A 21,612-nucleotide genomic window follows, 5' to 3' on the forward strand; every position below is an offset into this window, starting at 1 on the left:
AAAGCTCTGTCTTGGTCTCATCTGTCCACAAGACGTTTTCCCAGGAGGATTTCGGCTCACTCACGTACATTTTGTCTGCCTGCATTCTAGCTTTTTTAGGTCTCGGTGTCCGCAGTGGGGTCCTGCTGGGTATCCGGCCATAGTGTTTAATTTTATTCAAATGTGGACGGATAGCTGGTGCTAACACTGATGCCCCCCGAGCCTGACAGCTTGGTTCTTTGGCACTTGGTTGAAGCTGCTTATCCACCATTCAGACTATCCTGCGTTACAACCTTTCATCAATTTTTCCCTTTTGTCCATGTCCAGGGAGATTAGCTACAGTACCATGATTTGTAAACTTCTGGGTAATGTTGTGCATGGTGGACAAAGGACCATCAAGATCTCTGGCCTTGTAATTTTGAGAGGTTTTCCATGCTTAGTGCGGCACACCATACAAAGATTGAGTCACCACTTTATCTGGTTTGAGGTGTGCCTTTTATATTGCCCACACCTGTTACTTGCCACAGATGACCTTGAATACATAACTTTGTATTTTGGGCTTCTGATATTCAGGAGATATAGGATATGACATTATATAATAATGCTTCCAGATGATAATAACATATTATCATATATCAACCGTCCCGGATTTGAGGTCCTGTCCCGCAGTCCCGGTTGGCAGGAGGTATAAATGGGGGATAGACTGTGTCTACCTGCAGCAGCATACCCCCAAATGCCCTTACAGTATGTAATATTGAAGCAATGGGCAATATCACAGTTTCCTTACAAATTCTATATGAATATATGATAACAAAAGAAATCACAGCATGCCGCACGCCCTAAACAGTCACACCTGGTCAGTTTCCTACAGAGGCCAGGCCTGTTGTAGAGAATGAAAACCAAAAAATCTTTCCAACTTTTGCTTTCTTGCTCTGTAGTCTTCCCACCAGCAGGTGGCGCTACACGCTCACAGTTCCCGGTAACTTCCGCTGCACAGCACGTGGGTCCGTCTTGTTGTTAATACTTCCCGGTAAGTGTCCCGCCGCTACGGTAACTATTCTGTAGGGCTCATACACATTGGTGGGACCATAGTGAGGGGCGGACAGCAGGCGGCTCTGTGGTCAGTCCCTGTCCAGTCCGCAGCTATAAAGGCTGTAATCTACATACGGCCGGCAGAGGGCAGTGTGGTGGCGCTAGCCTGGTGACAGGGGTAGAAGCTGCCAGTGTGTCCTGCAGGAGTCTCCTATACACGTGGGCTGCTGTGTACAGAGCTGCAGGTAAGTCTATGGGTGATATGTCCTGTCCTTAGATGTGAGAACTGCAACCATGCTTTCTGCATGTGTGAACACAGCCTTATGCTTTAGCACTAAGTTGCAGATTCTGGTGGTTGTGGTGAGAGATGACACTGACCCTGTCTATTGTCCTGGGACTCCTGTCTGGCAGGTCTGCTGCAGGCACTTGGGCATTGTCACCTCTTTTTTGCATGTAGTACATTTGCTGACAGTCTGCAACAAGTGTACACAGGAGAGGGAGGCGGCTATGTTGTACTTATGCCCCAAATTCAGGCTTTATTTAGTGTTTTCAGGGGTTGGGTTCCCCTACAATGCCCCCCCCCCATATTAATATTCCCCCTACAATATCCCCCATATACAATAATCCCCTATTAATAGGTCCTGATCTGTGTCCTTCTGGGGTCTGTGGTTCCCCTACAATATACCTCCCATATTACTATCCTCCTATTAGTATTCCCCCTACAGTGTCCCCAACTCACCCTATGTTACTATTCCCATATAATACTCCCCCACACCATATATATATATTATAATTTTTATTTATTTCTTTTGGGGGGGCTGTATTACAGGGTCTGTTCTGGTTCTGGGGGGATCTGTATGTAACGGTCTATTACAAAATTGTCTGACCTCTGTATAAGCAATGCTGCCCCTGCTACCTCTTGTGTCACCCCCTCTACCTCATAGATCGTAAGCTCTTGTGAGCAGGGCCCTCAGTCCCATTGTGTGAAATGACGTTCTTTGTTATGTATCGGTCTGTATTTGAACCCTACAAATTGTACAGCGCTGCGGAATATGTTGGCGCTATAGAAATAAAATTTTTAATATTATTAACGGTCTGGTTTGGGGGGTCCTGTATTTTAGGGGTCTGTTTCAAGCCTAAAGTGGTTTGCATTTTTTTTCTTTATGCACATTATTAGAGAATATTCCCTTAAGGACAGGGTTGTTGAGGGTTGAGAATATTATAACGGCATGTCATGGGGGACTATTAATATGGGGGTCTACTTTATAGGATGTGACGCACTGTGAGAATCCAGCACATTCTGCCTCTATACTACTAAGGGGTTGTGGCCCTGGCATAACCTGTACTTAAAAACTTGAATCCCATCCCTAAATTCTGGGTTTTGAGGTGTGATAAAGGGTTGTATACACTATGGAGAACACGTTAGTTTAGTGGTATTTGGGGCATGGTAAAAAAACAAACAAACAAAATTTCTAAGCCAACAAGAACAAGCATGGCTTCAGTTTGCCCTCTTTATGGCTTCAGTTTGCCCTGTCCCAGCCATGACCGTCCATTCTTCTGGGGCCGCTTGCTATTGCCCTTTTGTCTCCCTTTGGATTATTTCTCTTTATTAAAGTATTTGATTTGATTTTTCTTTACATTTTTGGCAGAGATGGCGGAAACGGTTCTTGTGATTGGCAGCGGAGCCAGAGAACATGCTTTGGCCTGGAAATTGGCGCAGTCTGCTCATGTCAAGCAAGTTCTTGTTGCCCCAGGAAATGCGGGCACCGCCGACAATGGGAAGATCTCAAATTCTGGTAAGAGGAGTATTGTCTGTGTGAATATCTTTCTATAGTTGTTGCAACGCTAACACTCACACGGTATTCTAGCGCTGATATCTGTTTCGGGGTCAGTCGGGGATATCGTTGCTGCAGTACTGGGTCACAATCACAAGAACAAGGATCCCCTAGCCCCTTATGTGAATAGTGCGTTTGTACTCTTGTCCAATCATCACCCCATTCAATTGTATGGGACTGACAAAGATAAGAGTATAGTGCCTTGTTAGTCCCATACAGATGAAAGGAGCTGCACTTGTACTTGTGGACTACTGCCTCAGTCACGTAGGGGACAAAGGGGTGAGGGGTTGTGTCCCAGTGGTCAGACCCCAACAATCAGATCCTTATCACCTGCCATGTGCACTCATCCGGTGGCCTAGACTGACTCCTGACACCCTACACGCCCCACATTATCTCTCAATAGATCCTTAATATAATTCTCCTCCTATGTCCGGCCCTCGCCATGTGTGGATCACATGGAGAATCATCTGATGGCTTCCTGAAATCCGTCACGCAGGAGGAGTACAAATTTATGGCAGAAGGCAAATCGCCATATGACTGCCGTGTCGTAAATTTTTCAATGTTCCAAATCATGTCAGGATTTTATTTTATACCCCTTAAGAAACCACTGTAGTGTCGGCATGGTTATGATCGTACCGCGATCTGTGGAGGGATTCTATGTTACCGTGTAGCTCTACCCTACACATAAGACAAGACCTGCCCAAAAATCATAGTCCAGGCAAAAAAAAAACAAACAAAAAAAAACTTGTTCTAATGGGAAACCATCAGCAAGCAGGTGTTATCTATCTATTACCTATCTTATTCTTATGTGTATTTGTTTCTTACATGCAGTATATTGTGATGCTCTTCTCTGAATCTAAGGGGAATTTGAGCAACCCATGTGGGGGCCAGGGAGGTGTAAAATTAAAAAATAAAGTGTATTCAGTATCAAATTCCTCTGTGTGAACATATCCTTAAGGTTTGGAAAAGATAAATCATCAGAGGTTTATCAGAGTTTTTGTTTGCTCCTTCTTGGACACAATATACTTCATAGTTCCCATCAGTTCTCAAGGATTTCCGATGGAGTTTGACCTCTGCAGCTGATGGTTTTGTATGTATACACCCACTAGTCACTTTCCTGGCATATCTGTTTCTTAAAGGGGCTCTCCAGGGAGAGCGTCATCACTTGCTTTCTCTGTGGCTCTTTTTTTTTTCTCTAGCGGTTTCTTCCCACTAGCGGAAAAAAGAACGCTAGCGGTCTGCATAGACTTCTATTGTGAGGGGGTGGATTCTTAGGCTTCAGTGCCAAAATCCGCCCCGTGTGAACGAGCCCTAATGGGGTCCATGTTGATCTTTGCTATGAGGCCACTGTCAACAAATATTCTTGGAGGGGGTTGGGGGACATGTACCCTGGAGTATCTGCAAGCTTACTATAAGAACTGCCTATCCCTTTACCAGTGTAGAGTTGGGGTAGGTAACCCTTTTTTGCCATTTTAAGTTTAAAAAAAAAATCACAGCTGAGGTACTCTGAGTGCTGCGCAGTAGTTGTAAGGCTGACCCCTATACTAAATATACCACAACCCATAGCACAGAAGTGCTGCCACCAGATGCTCCTGGACACACACACACGTGTACTGTTATTTCCCGGGACTCAGCTGTACTTTGCCACTTGAAGCAATGAAAGTCCGTGTGCTGAATGTATGTGCCCAGGAGCACCGTATGGCAGCACCATGATGGTAGTGACACATTCTGTATCGATATATATATCTAGAACTACATCCATTCCTAGGCCGCAGGTAGTTTCACATCGATGTAAAGCTGTGTTAACACATTCTGCATTTTTACACAAGATGCATGCATCTTTATTGGAAATCTGCCTGTCCCATCGTGGCCCCTCCACACGGTATAATGTCCCATCATGGGCCCTTTAGGGTCAGTTCGCACAGAGTTTTTTGGCCAGGATTTTGACGCTGAATCCGCCTTAAAATCAGCCTCCAAAAAAAGCCTCCCAACAGAGTTCTATTGGGAGGCTTTTTTTTGGAGGCTGATTTTGAGGTGGATTCAGCATCAAAATCAGCACCAAAAAGCTTAGTGTGCACTGACCCTTACATGGTATAGGGTCCAATCCAATTTTTCAAAATTGTCTAGGTTCAGCCAAAGCCGTAATTCTTGGGATTTGGCACTCCCTAGCTATTACTATATTGTGTGGTCTCTCAGACCCTATTCTAATGTTACTCACCTTCCCTGGACTTCAGCGCGACTCCTCCAGCCGCTCCGAAGTGAGTAACGTTTTTTTTTTTTTTTCTTGTCACCACACTGGGGTCTGAAGAGATCCCCACAGTATAATAGCAGTTTTGTTTTGGCTTTGTGCTGGAGAAATGCCTCGCGTTGCCGACCCCTGGTCTAGAGAAATATTCTAGACTGATCATTGGAGTCCTGGGTACAAATCTGAAAATCTGAGTAAGGGCAATGTTTGCAAGAAGTTTGTATGTTTTCCTTTGTGTTGTGTGGTGGTTCCCCCCCCCCCCCTCCAACACTTTAAAATCGTACTGATAGGGCAGGGGGCGCTGCAGACTATGTTGGTGTTATATACCTGAATGTGATAGTAATCCTATTGTTTTCTTCTCTTGCAGATGTCCCTACCAATGATCACAACCAACTTATCCATTTCTGTAAAACAAACCACATCTCCCTTGTGGTGGTCGGCCCAGAAGCTCCTCTAGCCGCAGGTAATGGCGCAGGCTGTAGTTCTTGAAAGTTTCAAGGAGTAAATCATGCAGAAGTAGACGCCAAATATTAGGGAATTGTGATCCATTAGGAAATTGGCTAAAAGTCTGCTCATTACTTGGTGTTGGCGATTTTTAATTTTGTAGTGGCGTCCGCTTTTTGTATGAATGACTACCGGAAGTGCAGCCATATTGGTTGTTGCCTTTGTATTATTTTCTTGGTAACTGATGGTAATTCTGTCACTTGGATACTAATAGAACAAGCAGAAAAAAACAAGTATTTGTCTTAATTTTCAAATAAAAGGGTATTTTCATCTCAGCCCAACATGGCCGAGATAGGAATACAAGGCTCATTCTCCATGCTGTCTCTTTAATTCCTATTAAACTCTGTGGGATTTACGGAAATGGCGTAAAAAATGCAAATTCAGCGGTCTCCGTGATGGTCTACTACATCAGGGAGGTGGATATAGGCCTATTCCTTTTAACCCTTAAAAAGCTAAGTGACAATCAAAGTGGCTTCCACAGGAGAATGGAAATGTCGTATCCCTGAGAAAACCGGAAAACAATTGGTTCACACCAGCGCTTGAACTCCATTTCGGCCTTCCATCCCCGAACCTGCTAAAAAAAATATGGCGAGAAAAGCACTGCTTCGCCCTTTTCATGTGGAAACCCAGCGGACTCCATTATAGTCTACAGGGTCCGTGGGTAGCCACTCTTTTAAAGCATTTGGTTTCCATTCGGGGGATTCCCCCAAGTAGAACCCCAAAACGGAAACCTGAACGCAGGTATGACCCTAGCATCACCTGTCGCCCGGTGCCCCAGACTTTGTTCCAAGTGGAAGTCCCCGTGAAATGTGACCGCTGAGGCCAATCGGAGGCCTGAAAAAAGGACCCAGGACATGACTCGCATAGATCACCTGTGACGTCCCGGGTCCTTTCCGTAGGCCACAGCAGTCACGTGCGGCAAGGACTTCAACTAGAGCAAGCTATGGGACAGTCGGGGGATATTGGAGCGCTGTGTGTGAGATTTTTTTTATTTTTTTTCACCTTCATTGACGTCCAAAAAACCCCTCTTTCCTGGACAACCCCTTTAAGACTCTGTCCAATAAAAGAAGGCTATATTCAGGCCACTATGGATAAAAATGGCCATGAATAATAGACAAAAAAAATTTTTTAAAAAATTTTCACAGCAATTTTGCTTCTGCCTGGGACCCGTTTCCATGGGTTCCTCATAAACTTAAGTGTATTTAGGGATCCATTTAGATGGACGAAAATAGGACCCGATTTAATCCCCCCCCCCCCCATTTCAGTCAATGGGACAGATTTATAAAACTGTCTAAAAGCAAATCTATCTTAGTTGCCCAATCATGGCACAGCTTTTATCTTTTAGGAGCAGGTTCAAAAATGAAAGCTGTGCTGTGATTGGTTCCTGTGCGATAGACACTGTTTTTAGACAGTTTTAATAAATCTGCCCTAAATGTGTTCTAAAAACGGCCATTTTTATTCTCGTGCGAATCCGGCCTGCCCTTGTTCCCCTATAGCAACCAATCACAGTGCAACTTTATTTGTCAAAAGCACAGTATAAAATGAAAGTGGTGCTGTGATTGGTTGCTATGCGCAACAACGACTTCTTTTCCTTTAGCCTCTTCCATAAGTCTCCGACACTTTCCTCTTCCGTTCCAGGTCTTGTCGATGATTTGACAGCGGCCGGAGTGAGATGTTTTGGACCCACTGCAAAGGCCGCACAGCTGGAGGCCAGTAAGAGTTTTTCCAAGGACTTTATGATTCGGCACGGCATCCCAACCGCCAAGTACAAATCCTTCACCGACCCAAAGGAAGCCTGCGACTTCATAAATGGGTAGCCACACTAGTGACGGGGAGGACTGGTCAGATATCGGACACGTCAGATCTTATAAATACTTTTATACCCTGTATAATAACAATACTATACTATATCCTGCAATTCCACTAAGGCCACTGATAGTCTGACACTTGCCGATTCTGTGGAGGGTTTTTTATTTTTTATTTTTTGTAGCAATCTCATTTACATCACAGACAGGATTACAATAGAAGATAACACTTCTATAGAGAACACCACTGCCCCCATGATGTCACGGCTTATCTGCTCCCCCTCCATGCAAAGATGTCGGCTCCAGACTATTGCTGACTGTGGCTACTAAATGCTGTTAACAGAGCTGATTACAAGCTCAGGCAAGATGGCCGCCCCCATAATCATGGACAGGAAATAAAATGCAAAAAATTGGAAAATAAAAAACGGGTTAGAAAAAAAGTGATCTGGTTTTAATAAATTAGCATTTCATTCCTTCCATGTCCATCTTGAGCATCTGAACTGACTTTAAAAAGACGCGTACAGGGCTTGTATTTTTATTTTTCCTGTCTGAATTCATTATAAAAAATTTCCAGACATTTTTTAATAAGATTTTTATTATGTCTTTTTATCATTTTCTTCTTAACCTAGTGCTGATTTCCCTGCCCTGGTGGTGAAAGCGAGCGGCCTGGCTGCTGGGAAGGGAGTTGTGGTAGCCAGCAACAAAGAAGAAGCCTGCAAAGCAGTGAACGAAATCATGCAGGTTTGTTACAGTCCTGGTTTCAGTTTTTTTTTTTTTTTTTAATTCCTCCCCCCCCCCCCACCCCCCCATCCAGAAAGAGTTCTAGTCCATGGGCTGTGTTTGGTATTGCAATAGCCAATTGGTAGGAGTGCTGGCGTTTCTTGGATTTTTTTTCTATGGCTTTTGTCACCCCAATAATTCAGTGTTTTTATTACTTGCAATAGGATAAGACGTTTGGAGAAGCTGGAGACACAGTAGTGGTCGAGGAGCTGCTGGAAGGCGAAGAAGTGTCCGTATGTATCACATAGCACATGTAACACCTATATACCACTGTATATTACAGTAACCAGCCATGTATGTGTGAGGGCTAGTTCACACGGGGTTCGGCGTGTACACATTTCATCGCGGCTGCCGCGACGGGATGCCAGTGCAGTGCAGTTCACTGGCATCCCATCGCGGCATTCCGCAATGGATTAAGGCCCAAATGAATGCGCCGGAGCCTCGCGCCGTGGATGATTCAGCCGCGGAATCCATAGCAAGATAGGGCAGCTTGCTTCTTATTTCTGCTACGAACTAGCGGAAAAAAAAAGCGAGCGGCCACCATTGAAGTCAATGGGAGCAGCGGATTTTGAGGCGGATTCCGTGTGCATTTGCAATTTTTTTTTTTTCCCTCTAGCCCTCACCCTTCCTGAGCAGTCATTGCTGTATAGACTGAGACTAGGATTGGCTACCTGACAATCTACTCCACCCCACGATTGCCCGCTTGACAATAGATGACCTAATTAGCATATCAGATGCTGAAATTAGCAGTGCTGATTGCTCAGGAATGGTGGGGGCTAGAGAAAAAAAATCTAGCTTTATTCATTGAAGCATGCCACCAGTTGGAGATGGTGAAAGGTCCTCTTTAGATAAGAGTCTGATAAATTTCAAAATCTGCTTCTATTTTTGGGTGTTTATATGATATTGTTGTTCCTTTCAATTGAGATCCATGCAATTATACCACGACCATCTTGTAATATGGCACCCATTAGAGCCCTTAGGTGCAAAAGTAAAGGATGGTGCTCCTTATGTAGGTCCCTCTCAAATCTTTACATTAGATGTGACCGTCCTTCTATGAGCACTGTGTATATAGCTGAGCTCTGTTCTTTATTTTGTGTCTTTGCAGTGCCTGTGTTTTACAGATGGGCTCACTGTTGCACCCATGCCCCCGGCCCAGGACCATAAAAGACTAATGGATGGAGACCAAGGCCCCAACACAGGAGGAATGGGAGCGTATTGTCCTGCCCCTCAGGTATAACCTAATGTAGGGCTTGGTGTTCAATAAACTTCCATAAATCTCTCCTTTGTATAGTAAAATTTAGAATTTATTGAAATTGACCTAAATCCTCAGTATCTAGATTTCTTCTACAGATTTGCACTGAGGTTCTCCTCTTTTTGATGAAGTGATATCTGCATATTATATTCCTGTCAAAGTGGGTCCGAGGTCTCTCTATGAAGGTGTCATGTGAAGGCACAACCCGACTTATTGCTTCTGTTTGCTGACGTTTCGGTACATTTGCCCAGATTGAATAAAAAAAATTACAATCTTATGTGTTATGTATTTCAGATTTCTAAGGATTTACTTGCTGAGATCCGGGATACTGTACTGCAGAGGACTGTTAATGGGATCCGAGAAGAGGGCGCCCCATATGTTGGTGAGTATTTTGCTTATTGGGGTTTGCAGATGTCCTCTTAATAAATTAAGCCATTATGCCTATTGGTATTGAATCATTATTGACACTGTGATTTGTGTACAGGTGTTCTGTATGCTGGATTAATGCTTACAAAGGACGGCCCCAAGGTGCTGGAGTTTAACTGCAGATTTGGAGACCCCGAATGTCAGGTGAGTTTTGGAAGTGCTCGACACAGTTGTAACAGTTTCTTCACCTTTTACCTTCACCAGAACCAGCAGATCACCCCAGCCCTGCAGATAGATAGGTTACTGTCACCAGAACCAGTATATCACCCCAGCCCTGCAGATAGATAGGTTAGTGTCACCAGAACCAGTATATCACCCCAGCCCTGCAGATAGGTTAGTGTCACCAGAATATCACCCCAGCCCTGCAGATAGATAGGTTAGTGTTACCAGACCCAGCATATCACCCCAGCCCTGCAGATAGATAGGTTAGTGTAACCAGAACCAGAATATCACCCCAGCCCTGCAGATAGATAGGTTAGTGTAACCAGAACCAGAATATCACCCCAGCCCTGCAGATAGATAGGTTAGTGTCACCAGTACCAGCATATCACCCCAACCCTGCAGATAGATAGGTTAGTGTCACCAGAACCAGCATATCACCTGGAGGACCCCTTTAGTCTATGGTGTCCACGGGTAACTGCTGTGTTAGCTCTCCTTGGTTCAGGTCCACAGGGGGAGAGCTCAGCGCTGGTGTGAACCTAGCCTACATAAAAACTTATCTTTAAAAGAAATTGTCTAGAAACCCCTCTTCAGCCTAGTATTGTATCTGGTAATTGGTTTAAGTAACCTTAATATTTTCTAATGATCTTTTTTGTTTTTTAAGGTGATTCTGCCACTGCTACAGAGCGACCTCTATGAGACTATCCAGGCCACTATCGATGGTCGGCTTGCTGGTTCCATGCCGGTCTGGTTAGAAGACCACGCTGCTGTGACGGTGGTCATGGCCAGTGGCGGCTATCCTGGAAGTTATAACAAGGGCCTGGAGATCACAGGTAAAGAACACTTAATCCTTAGCCTACAGTCTTCATGGTGACCATTATATGATACTTGTAGTCTATGGAGGGTGGGATTAAAGGGGTTGTCCTATTATGGGCACTTACCCCCTATCTACAGTAGTGGTGGTTCTTTTAGGACTGGCAACGCTTATCTAATTTTGGTTTCTTTCCTAGGGCTTTTGAACGCCAAGGACCTTGGTCTTGAGGTGTTCCATGCTGGGACAGCGCTAAAGGATGGAAAGGTGGTCACCAGTGGGGGGCGTGTTCTTACCGTGACTTCGGTCAGAAAGGATTTACTTTCTGCTCTGGAGGAGGCCAACAAAGGAGTGTCTGTCATTGCATTCTCTGGAGCTGTGTATAGAAAGGACATTGGTTTCCGAGCCATTGCTTATCTCAAGCAACACAGGTGTGTATAGGAGGACCAGCAGGGGAGACATAATGTGATCAGTGACTTACTATGGACGTTCATCCACTGTGGACCATTTTTGTGTAGATTTTTTTTGTACTTCAACTTGGTTACAAATAAAACACTACAAATCCCCATTAAACCTAGTGTTGTCATCAACCAGTGTATACTATGTAGGACTCTGTGTGTCCATCAAGGAATTATCAAAGCAAGTTCTTTCCATTCTCCTTAGTCGATTTGAGTCCATTGAGAAAGAAAAATTCTACTTGGTTATTAGAAGGGTTCATACTGTCCATCTTGGGATCAGTCTCACCAGCACAGAATGTAATTCACAAACTGGGCACTACAGTATTGCAGCCTAGGTTAAAAGCACAACTGTAATCTCCATTGAACCCCCTAAATCACTTGTCCCCTGTTTCTGCGCTGTTAAAACACTCCCCCCCCCCCTCTCTTTTTTTTTTTTTTTTTTTTTTTTTAAGGCCCCATGTACGCAAACAAGTGTGTTGTCAAATGTGGGGCCAAGTTTGCAGTGGAATACACTAGGATGATGCTTGGAGTGACATCTGTGATATACTTGCCTCTATGGGGACCCCCAATGCATTTTGTTCCGATGACAAGGATCAGGATTGGACCTGCTCTGTGTTTATTGGAATGGATGCCTCTGTATGCATGTGTTGTGTGCATTAGGCCTAAGGCTAGGGCTACACAGTCTCTAAGTTGCAACACCCACTAGGAGACCAAAGGCCAACAGCTATCACTACATTTGCCACAACTAAGGAAAATGTGGGGCAACACGGTGGCTCAGTGGCTTAGCACTGCAGCGGTGGAGTCCTGGGTTTGAATCCCGCCATGAATAAAATCTGCAAGGAGTTTGTATGTTCTCCCTGTGTTTGCATGGATTTCCTCCCATTCTGCAAAGTCATACTGATAGGAAAAAAAATATGTACATTGTGATCTCTATATGGGGCTCACAATTTACATAAAAAAAAGTGAATGCAGCCATGTTGTGAATCCCCACAAGTTACCACTACAACACAATGTACTATACAATTATTCCAACACAAAGATTACAAAAATATGTTGTGATCTAGCCTAGAAGCAACTCTTGTAGTGGTAATTGATAAGGATCTATTATATGGCCATAAGCCCTTAAAGGGGCTTTCTGGGACTTTTTAGTTGATGAGCTAGCTTTAGGGATGAAAATCTGCGGGGATACGACACATGGGACCCATTTGGATCAGATGTTTGAAGTGGCAGCAGTCCCACTTCCTCTTCGCAAGCCATGTGACATCACATTCATTGGTTACATGGCCTGAACACCGCTCAGGCCCATTCTAGTGAATGGATTGAGATCCAAAACCAAGCACAATTGCCGTACAAATGTATAGTGCGGTGCTTGGTGAGTACTGAGAAGGATGCAGCACTCACCTGAACACAGTGGTCTCTTAAAAAGCCGATTGGAAGGGGGCCTGGGTGTCTGACCCTAAGAATAGGTCATAAACTAGTCCTGGGAAACCCCTTTAAATGGTTTGTACCAAGATTACAAATTATCCAGATATTTATATGCACAGGAGAGATGACTAGTTGGGGCATGGGGACTTCTTTTTTTTTACCATGTAAGGGTATGTTCACGAGGCAGAAAATGGATTCTGCGTGTGAACGTACCGCACGGCTAGCCGCTATGGAATGCCGATGCAGTGCACTGCCATTCCGCTCTGGATTAGGCTCAAATGAATGGATCTAATCAGGAGGGAGTTTTGTGCCGTGGCCGAGTTGGCCGCGGAATCCTTGGCTAGATAGGTCATGTCACTTTTTCCTGCTATTAGCTAGCGGATAAAAGAAGCGAGCTGTTCTCATTGAAGTCAATGGGAGCCATTTTTAGTGGTGGATTCCACGTCAAAATCTGCAGCCAAAAAACTCTGTTTGAACATCTCCTTATGGAGCAGCAGGTTGTACCACTTCGTTCATCTTTGAGGAGTGTCAGAGATGGCCCCTTTATACAAGAACCATTGGAAAGGGTTTCCATCTTACAACCTGTGGTCTACCAGGGCCAAAAGTGATTTATACATTTAATTTGACAAGTGACAAATCCACTCCTGCTGTCGCTTTCGTCCTTTTCTCTTTAAATGTATTTCTGATAAACCAAAAGGTCCAGACAATGTCTTGTCCAAAGCCCAACTGGGTTCCTTTGTCTCCTCCTATGATAGAGGATAAATGTTATATATACCAAGCAATAGGTCTAAGGAGGTTTCACAAGGGATGGACACGATGCTCAGAAGAGTCTGTGGTTTGTTTCTGTGCAAGCCAATCTTGCAAAAATCACGTGAACTTGGCTGTGTGGTGTTGCGGCACGCCAGCAGGAATCGCTGCAGATCTCCCATGTCATTTCACCTTTGCATTGCTGAGGTTGAAGCCTGCACCAATAGCAGCAGGCGGATGAGATTTGTTCCAGTCTCGGTCTCTTCCATGCTGCAGGTACTATAGACCCTCTTCATATGTTTTTGGATTATTATAATAAGTTATTCTGTGTAAGTCTACAGAACAAAATTTATTCCACTAAATCCATGTAATATATCCAAATCTTCAGCATACATAGTGACTTTACTTTCCTGCTCCTTGTTCTTACAGACACCTGACCTACAAGGACAGTGGTGTGGATATTGAGGCTGGAAATACCCTGGTGCGGAAAATTAAACCTTTTGCAGCAGCCACAGCTAGACCAGGTACATAAACTGCAGTGGTGACCCCGGATACCCCAATGTAACCCATACACAGGGATCCTAATAATTATAGAAGCCTCTACACGTGTCAGGCAAATATGACAGCACAAGACTCTTTGGTATGTGGAAGTTCTCTAAATGACCTCATGGCAATCTATTAATTTTATAGTAACAGGTGTTACAATGTAAAACTGGGTCCCATCCGATGGGAATGATGCCTTTAGGGTGTCGCTTCCCATCAGCATTACCATACCATATTAGACATGAATGCATTAACGGTGTAGTGCTATGTGCATAATGCCATGACCGAGACAAAAGAACTTTGGTTCAGATTACACTGTTTGCAGAAATGGACAACAACATACTCGGGAGCCATGTGTAAAATGAGCCTAAAATGTGTATAAATGACTCGTGTTCTACTGTGTGAGTGTATCGTCATCTAATTTCTCTTATCAGGTTGTAATGCAGAGCTCGGAGGGTTTGCCGGCCTGTTTGATCTGAAAGCTGCAGGATTTGTAGACCCCATACTGGTGTCTGGTACTGACGGTGTAGGGACAAAGCTGAAGGTAAATTGAAGGATTATTGTGGACTTCATAAAGTTGTCTTTTTTTTATTGTAATTTTTATAAATAAACATTTACATTGGGGCCACGTAATATACGTTCTACTTCTGTACAGTTTCCAGTTTAATCCAAGTCTGTTCTCTCCGTAGATTGCTCAAGCTTGTAACAAACATGACACCATTGGTCAGGACCTGGTGGCCATGTGTGTCAATGACATCTTGGCGCAGGGAGCAGAGCCTCTGTTTTTCCTGGACTATTTTGGCTGCGGGGCCTTGGACGTTTCTGTGGCTCAGTCTGTGGTGGCCGGTATTGCCAAAGCCTGTCAGATGGCGGGATGTGCCCTTCTAGGTATAACTTTGGATTGTCCTTTTATGATCACTAGGGCTTGAGCGCGCTGCTTTGGCCGCCTTTATCATTTTGTCAGATATTTGCCAAGGAACCGGATCTAAACGTTAGGCACCAGCAGTGATGGGATATGATATGGGATGGGGGGGGCGCTATAGCTACCTTCCAGGTGTGTAGTGTGGAGGATGTCAGCTTGTTTAACCTCCATTGTGTATTTGAGATGTGTGCTGACGGCCGCCATTTTGTGAGACCATGCGGTCACTATACCATGTGCTCACAGACTCCATTTTGGACTTTGAGGCCATGTGGTCTTCTACAACTCACAACCCCCCCTCAGCCCTCAGGGGGGGTGTGACCTCTCTCCAGTTTCTTATCCAATAGACTTGTATCCAACTTCTCCACCAGTCATGTTATGCTAATTATCCTAGCCAAACCTGTTCCTGTGTATGCAATGTGTATATACTGCTTCATTGTCATCATTAAAGCAGAGCCACCATTTACACCACAACGGAGTGTAATTTGTGCGTATCTCTAGCATATGCTAATATGTTTTTATTAATTTTGACTTCAATACGGTGATACATAGAGCGGATTGCGCTCACAGTAGCTATAGGGGATGCAGAAGTAATAGTTGTTACTGGGCTCTGGAGCTTCATAGGCCCAAAAGCTTCTCGACAACATTAGAAGATGCCAGTATTGATAACACTTGGTAAGCGGGGCCCTGTTATGTGTTTGGCATTAGGGCCCAAGGGCCTCACGTACACCTCTGCTACCCTCTATAATCCAACACCCTAGCTACAGAAACCTTTCCCCCCCCCCCCCAATTACCTCCTACAGTATCCCCAATGTGGTCAGTAGGGGGCCATCTACAGAGGTCTTTTCCTGGCTGCTCTATAATACTACTTTTACCTTTATCAGGTGGTGAGACGGCAGAGATGCCAGGGATGTACGCCCCCGGGGAGTATGACCTGGCCGGTTTTTCAGTGGGTGCCGTAGAGCGAGGCGCCATGCTGCCGCTTCTGGAGAAAATCACTGCCGGTGACTTGGTTATCGGCATCTCTTCCTCTGGAGTTCATAGCAATGGCTTCAGCTTGGTTCGAAAGATTCTTGAGAAGTCTTCTCTGGAGTTGTCTTCTCCAGCACCACCCGGATGTGGGAATGGGACATTTGGTGAGAACTTTTTTACTTTAATGATATAACCATTCATCATCATACTCAGTAATCAGGAGGGGATCGCTAGTCCCCCTAAAGCCTCCGTGTTAATGGAGTGGCAATACGCTTGCATGACCAGCGCTCCATTCACTTCTTTAGGACTGTAGACTCAATACAGTGCCGGCAGCTCCATAGAAGAGAATGGAGAGACGGTCATACAAGCGCACCGGTGCTTGAGTCACAAGGAGGCAGTAGGGGGATTATCGGTCCCCTCTCTTCTGGTCACTGGGGCACCTGACGATCAGGCCCCCAGTGATCGGACACTTATCCCCTATCTTGTGAATAGAGGACAAGTATCCATAATGGGACAACCCTTAAAGCAATTTTTTTTTTTTTTTTGGTGTGCACTCTTGTGTTTTTATAAATTGTTTTGTTTTTTTTGTTTTTTTTTTTCCTACAGGAGAACTTTTATTAACTCCTACAAAGATCTACAGCAAGACCCTCCTGCCCATCCTAAAGTCTGGCCATGTGAAGGCATATGCTCACATCACTGGGGGAGGTCTGCTGGAGAATATTCCCAGGGTCCTGCCGTCGCCCCTCGCCGTCACTTTAGGTGAGCTTGTACCTACTGGCAGTAAAAGGGTTTCCAGTTCTTCTGTAATAACTTACCCGACCATGTGACCGCTGAGGTCAGAGATTGTAGCAGCCATGTTGGGGGTGAAGCACGCTCATGCATAGTTGTCATTTTTCAGATGCTCTTTGCTGGAAGATACCAGGAATATTCTCCTGGCTGCAGAAAGAGGGCGGCCTATCGGAGGAGGAGATGAGCCGCACATTTAACTGTGGTATCGGCGCTGTACTCGTCGTGGACAAGACATTTGCAGAGGATGTGTTGAAGGAAATCCAGGCGGTAGAAGATGCGTGGCTCATTGGAGAAGTAACCCAGCGCCCAACAGGTCAGAATACCCATAACTCAACAGCGAGTTCCAGGCCTGAGATAGCAGCCACCCCCGATTACATTGGTGAGCTGCAGTATAAAGCATGGGCAAGGGATAGAACGTCATTTTCAGCCTGTAATAAGGCAGTAGCTGGATTTTCGGACTACCTCTATATATCTAGAAATGTAACCTAAAGGGATAATAAGTAATCCCCTTTTGCAATGACTGGGCTTGCTTTGTATTCAGTCAATGTAATATTGATACAGGACGGTGTGCAGTACATTACCTGAATGCAGACTGCTGTCAGTAGTGCAGGTGGAGACTCCTCATGGAATTACAGGGTTCATTTTGTCACTATCACTTGTGATGGATGTCTTACAGCTAATAGTGAGGGAAGTGACTAATTCGTAAGTGCCAGACAGCCATGCTCCTAGCAAACACTTGCCATAAATGAATATTGTAGTAATATATCTTCTTCCTGCAGGCTCAGAAAGTGTAGTCATCAAGAACCTGACAGCGGCTCTGACCAGGACCGATCCACAACCACAAAAATACTTGTCTGCATCAGTCTATAATGGTGAACGTCCTGCTCTAGAGGGGAGAGTGAAAGTGGCTGTTCTCATCTCTGGGACAGGTAATAGCAAATAATATTTTATAGGAGTTCTGCTGGTGAACACATTACTTATAATGTACTGATCCCGAGTTACATCCTGTATTATACTCCAGAGCTGTGCTCACTATTCTGCTGGTACAGTCACTGTGTACATACATTACATTACTTATCCTGAGTTACATCCTGTATTATACTCCAGAGCTGCACTCACTATTCTGCTGGTACAGTCACTGTGTACATACATTACATTACTTATCCTGAGTTACATCCTGTATTATACTCCAGAGCTGCGCTCACTATTCTGCTGGTACAGTCACTATGTACATATATTACATTACTTATCCTGTACTGATCCTGCGTTATATCCTGTATTATACTCCAGAGCTGCACTCACTATTCTGCTGGTACAGTCACTGTGTACATACATTACATTACTTATCCTGTATTATACTCCAGAGCTGTGCTCACTATTCTGCTGGTACAGTCACTCTGTACATACATTACATTACTTATCCTGTACTGATCCTGCATTATATCCTGTATTATACTCCAGAGCTGCACTCACTATTCTGCTGGTACAGTCACTGTGTACATACATTACATTACTTATCCTGAGTTACATCCTGTATTATACTCCAGAGCTGCGCTCACTATTCTGCTGGTACAGTCACTATGTACATACATTACTTATCCTGTACTGATCCTGCGTTATATCCTGTATTATACTCCAGAGCTGCACTCACTATTCTGCTGGTACAGTCACTGTGTACATACATTACATTACTTATCCTGAGTTACATCCTGTATTATACTCCAGAGCTGCGCTCACTATTCTGCTGGTACAGTCACTATGTACATATATTACATTACTTATCCTGTACTGATCCTGCGTTATATCCTGTATTATACTCCAGAGCTGCACTCACTATTCTGCTGGTACAGTCACTGTGTACATACATTACATTACTTATCCTGTATTATACTCCAGAGCTGCGCTCACTATTCTGCTGGTACAGTCACTATGTACATACATTACATTACTTATCCTGTACTGATCCTGTGTTATATCCTGTATTATACTCCAGAGCTGCGCTCACTATTCTGCTGGTACAGTCACTGTGTACATACATTACATTACTGATCCTGTACTTATCCTGAGTTACATCCTGTATTATACTCCAGAGCTGCACTCACTATTCTGCTGGTACAGTCACTGTGTACATACATTACATTACTTATCCTGTATTACACTCCAGGATGGAAGTCAGTCAGTCTTATATTTCTATGAGCCGGTGTTGCGTTGCCTATGATACTTAACCATGAAGCATTAGATGTTTCTGATCGTCTTATCCCTTTTTAAGGTACAAATCTTGACGCATTGATAAAAAGCACCAAGTCTCCCGGCAGCGCGGCTTACATTGCCCTGGTAATCTCCAATAAAGCTGCAGTGGGAGGCCTGGAGAAGGCTGAAGCTGCCGGGATTCCAACAAAGGTCAGTCATTTTTATTACTTGTCACGTTCAGTGCTTTATTCCACTGTGATTTAACCTCTTCCGGCATCCATCACAATACTATGGCGGATGTCTGCTACCTAAACAGGCACTTAACGGGGATACCGATCAATAGGCCATACATATTGCTGGGGTCCACTGTCACCTGGGATCCCCACAGATCAACTGTATCAGGAGAGCCACACTGGTCTCTTTTTACAAAGTGTAGTGGTGGGTTTAGGTACTGCAGTGCTGTACCATAGACTTCATTGGGGCAGTACCTAAAGCCACTAGGCTTGCTAAGTAACTACCTGGGCAAACAGTAGAAGATGGAAAGGGAGCTGGTCCCGATCATGTGACCTGAAGTCTGCAGCCATGGTGAGTTCAGGGATGGCTCAAACACCCAGACCATGTAAGTTAAGTTCATGTCCCTGGATTATCCCTTTTAAGAAAGTTAATAGATGACTATTCTGGGCAGCACATCTCACTGTATAATCAGGGCATGCTACCAATAATGGGGGAGGAACGATCGCAGCAGATATCATCCCAACCCCCCCTTCAGTTTGCATCAGCCTGTGTAGTAAGACCAATGCAAACAAATGCTGATCAACGTGTTTCTCATTGACAGGCGGCAGTCCTAGGGGCGACTTCTGGCTGTGTAATGTCTTTAGTCTATGTATGACCTCCTAACCTGCCCCATCTCATTCCAGGTGATTGACCACAGACAATATGGCAGCCGGGAGGAGTTTGATAGCGCTGTTGACAAAGTCCTCGAGGAGTTCTCCATTGAATTTGTGTGTCTGGCCGGCTTCATGAGAATTTTGTCTGGTCCCTTTGTCAGGAAGTGGAATGGTAAGTTTGCTGATTTTCGATCTGTCCACTATTAATAGACTGCCACTTTTTTGCAGCAATCACCTCATTTACATCAGACATTATTACAATATAAGATAACACCTCTATAAATAACACCTGTCACCCATCATTATATCCACTACTGGCTGTAGATGATGTTACAGATTCTCCTCCCTGTACAGAGCATGTCTACAAAACTCTCCATAGACCTCAATGAGTCGGATCCATGTTTTTGATGCCTATGGTCATGACTATGCTGTAAAGCTAACTGCTTAGGAGATGCTCAAGCAAGATGGCTGCCCCCATAATCCTGTACAGGAAATAGAACAGTTGAACTTCCTGTACTTTTTGATGTGATTGACCAGATACTTGTATGCCCTATAGAGGGTCTCCTTAGCACAGGATCATCGTCCTCTTCTGGCCTCCTGGGTGACATCACGGGCCCTTGGGACCCCTGAGGCCTAACAGGGGGCCTCCTCCTCTCTAGTCACAACATATTGAGGAGGGCACAATGGGCCATGGATGTAAACTAAGGAGGCAGATAGATTCATGGAGGTAATTATTATTAATTTTTTTCTTGGCAGGAAAGATTCTCAATGTCCATCCATCGCTGCTGCCATCATTTAAAGGAGCCCACGCACATAAGCTGGTGCTGGAGGCCGGAGTGAGAGTCACTGGCTGTACTGTGCATTTTGTGGCCGTAAGTACAGTTAATAGTATACCAGGAAAGGTGACGCTTCCTAGTGTTATATAATACCGCACATTGATGTGTGTGTGTGTATAATAAATATATATAATTTTATTGTATATTTTTATATTTTCTACCTTATAATGTATTCATATTTTGATTTATATTATAAATTGTATATTTTATGATGTTTGCAGGAGGAGGTGGATGCCGGAGCGATAGTCTTCCAGGAGGCCGTGCCCGTGGAGTTTGGAGATACTGTGGACACCTTATCTGAAAGGGTCAAGATGGCTGAACACCGAGCCTTTCCTGCAGCCTTACAGCTTGTGACAAGTGGAGCAGCAAAGTTGGGCCAAGATGGCAAGATCATCTGGAGCAAGTGACCAGTCCGTGTCATGTCAGCCGTGGTTTTGTGTCCTTAGGTTCAGTTCACGTCTTGTCTTTATACCTGACATACAATGGTATACACGAGGAGATTCTCTAATGTAGACTCAGGAGGTGAACAAAGCTTTGAAGACCCATGTTTATTCAGACACAAGGCTTGAATGGGGTGGTCTTGTATTTTTTTGTTAGAGGTTGCTGGATTTGGAGGTCAGAGGCAGCACCTGGCCCTGGGTCACTCCACCTCCCCCTCCTCTCCCGTTTTCCCAGGTAGTGTCACTATATTCTGCCAGCCCTCAAAACTGGAAGAGGGAGGAAGTGGAGTGACCCAGATGCTGCATTCAGTCGTATGACTCGAAGTCAGACCTGGCCCATACCTCCCAGGACCAGCATGAATATGGAAGTAAAAGACCCCTTTAAATAAATTGAATATTGTTTTTTCATAAGACATAAAGTTAATCTAAAATGTAAAAACAATATCAATTTTTGCTGTTTTGTCAAAAACGAATGTTTCTCCTATGTACTATTGTACATACATATACTGTAGTCACATATACTTGTCTATTCCTTCTGGTTACAGGGACCACTTTACTAATAATGTAGATATTATCCG

The 21,612-nt window shown here is 44.4% G+C and overlaps 1 protein-coding gene across 1 annotated transcript; it reads left to right on the forward strand.

Annotated features, from left to right (window-relative positions):
• The first annotated feature begins 968 nt into the window (after window positions 1-968).
• On the forward strand, window positions 969-21,107 carry LOC142194357 (trifunctional purine biosynthetic protein adenosine-3-like). The gene is made up of 22 exons (XM_075263449.1): window positions 969-1,009; window positions 2,661-2,807; window positions 5,459-5,554; window positions 7,234-7,408; window positions 8,030-8,141; window positions 8,345-8,413; window positions 9,286-9,411; window positions 9,727-9,814; window positions 9,917-10,002; window positions 10,682-10,850; window positions 11,028-11,259; window positions 13,888-13,982; window positions 14,436-14,545; window positions 14,691-14,889; window positions 15,805-16,056; window positions 16,499-16,651; window positions 16,791-16,994; window positions 17,461-17,610; window positions 18,951-19,081; window positions 19,789-19,930; window positions 20,515-20,630; window positions 20,816-21,107. Exons 2-22 carry the CDS (start codon window positions 2,663-2,665, stop codon window positions 20,999-21,001), a joined length of 3,036 nt encoding a protein of 1,011 aa, XP_075119550.1. The 5' UTR covers window positions 969-1,009; window positions 2,661-2,662; the 3' UTR covers window positions 21,002-21,107.
• Window positions 21,108-21,612: the final 505 nt, after the last annotated feature.

Source organism: Leptodactylus fuscus, chromosome 2, assembly GCF_031893055.1.
Source record: "Leptodactylus fuscus isolate aLepFus1 chromosome 2, aLepFus1.hap2, whole genome shotgun sequence".
NCBI lineage: Eukaryota > Metazoa > Chordata > Amphibia > Anura > Leptodactylidae > Leptodactylus > Leptodactylus fuscus.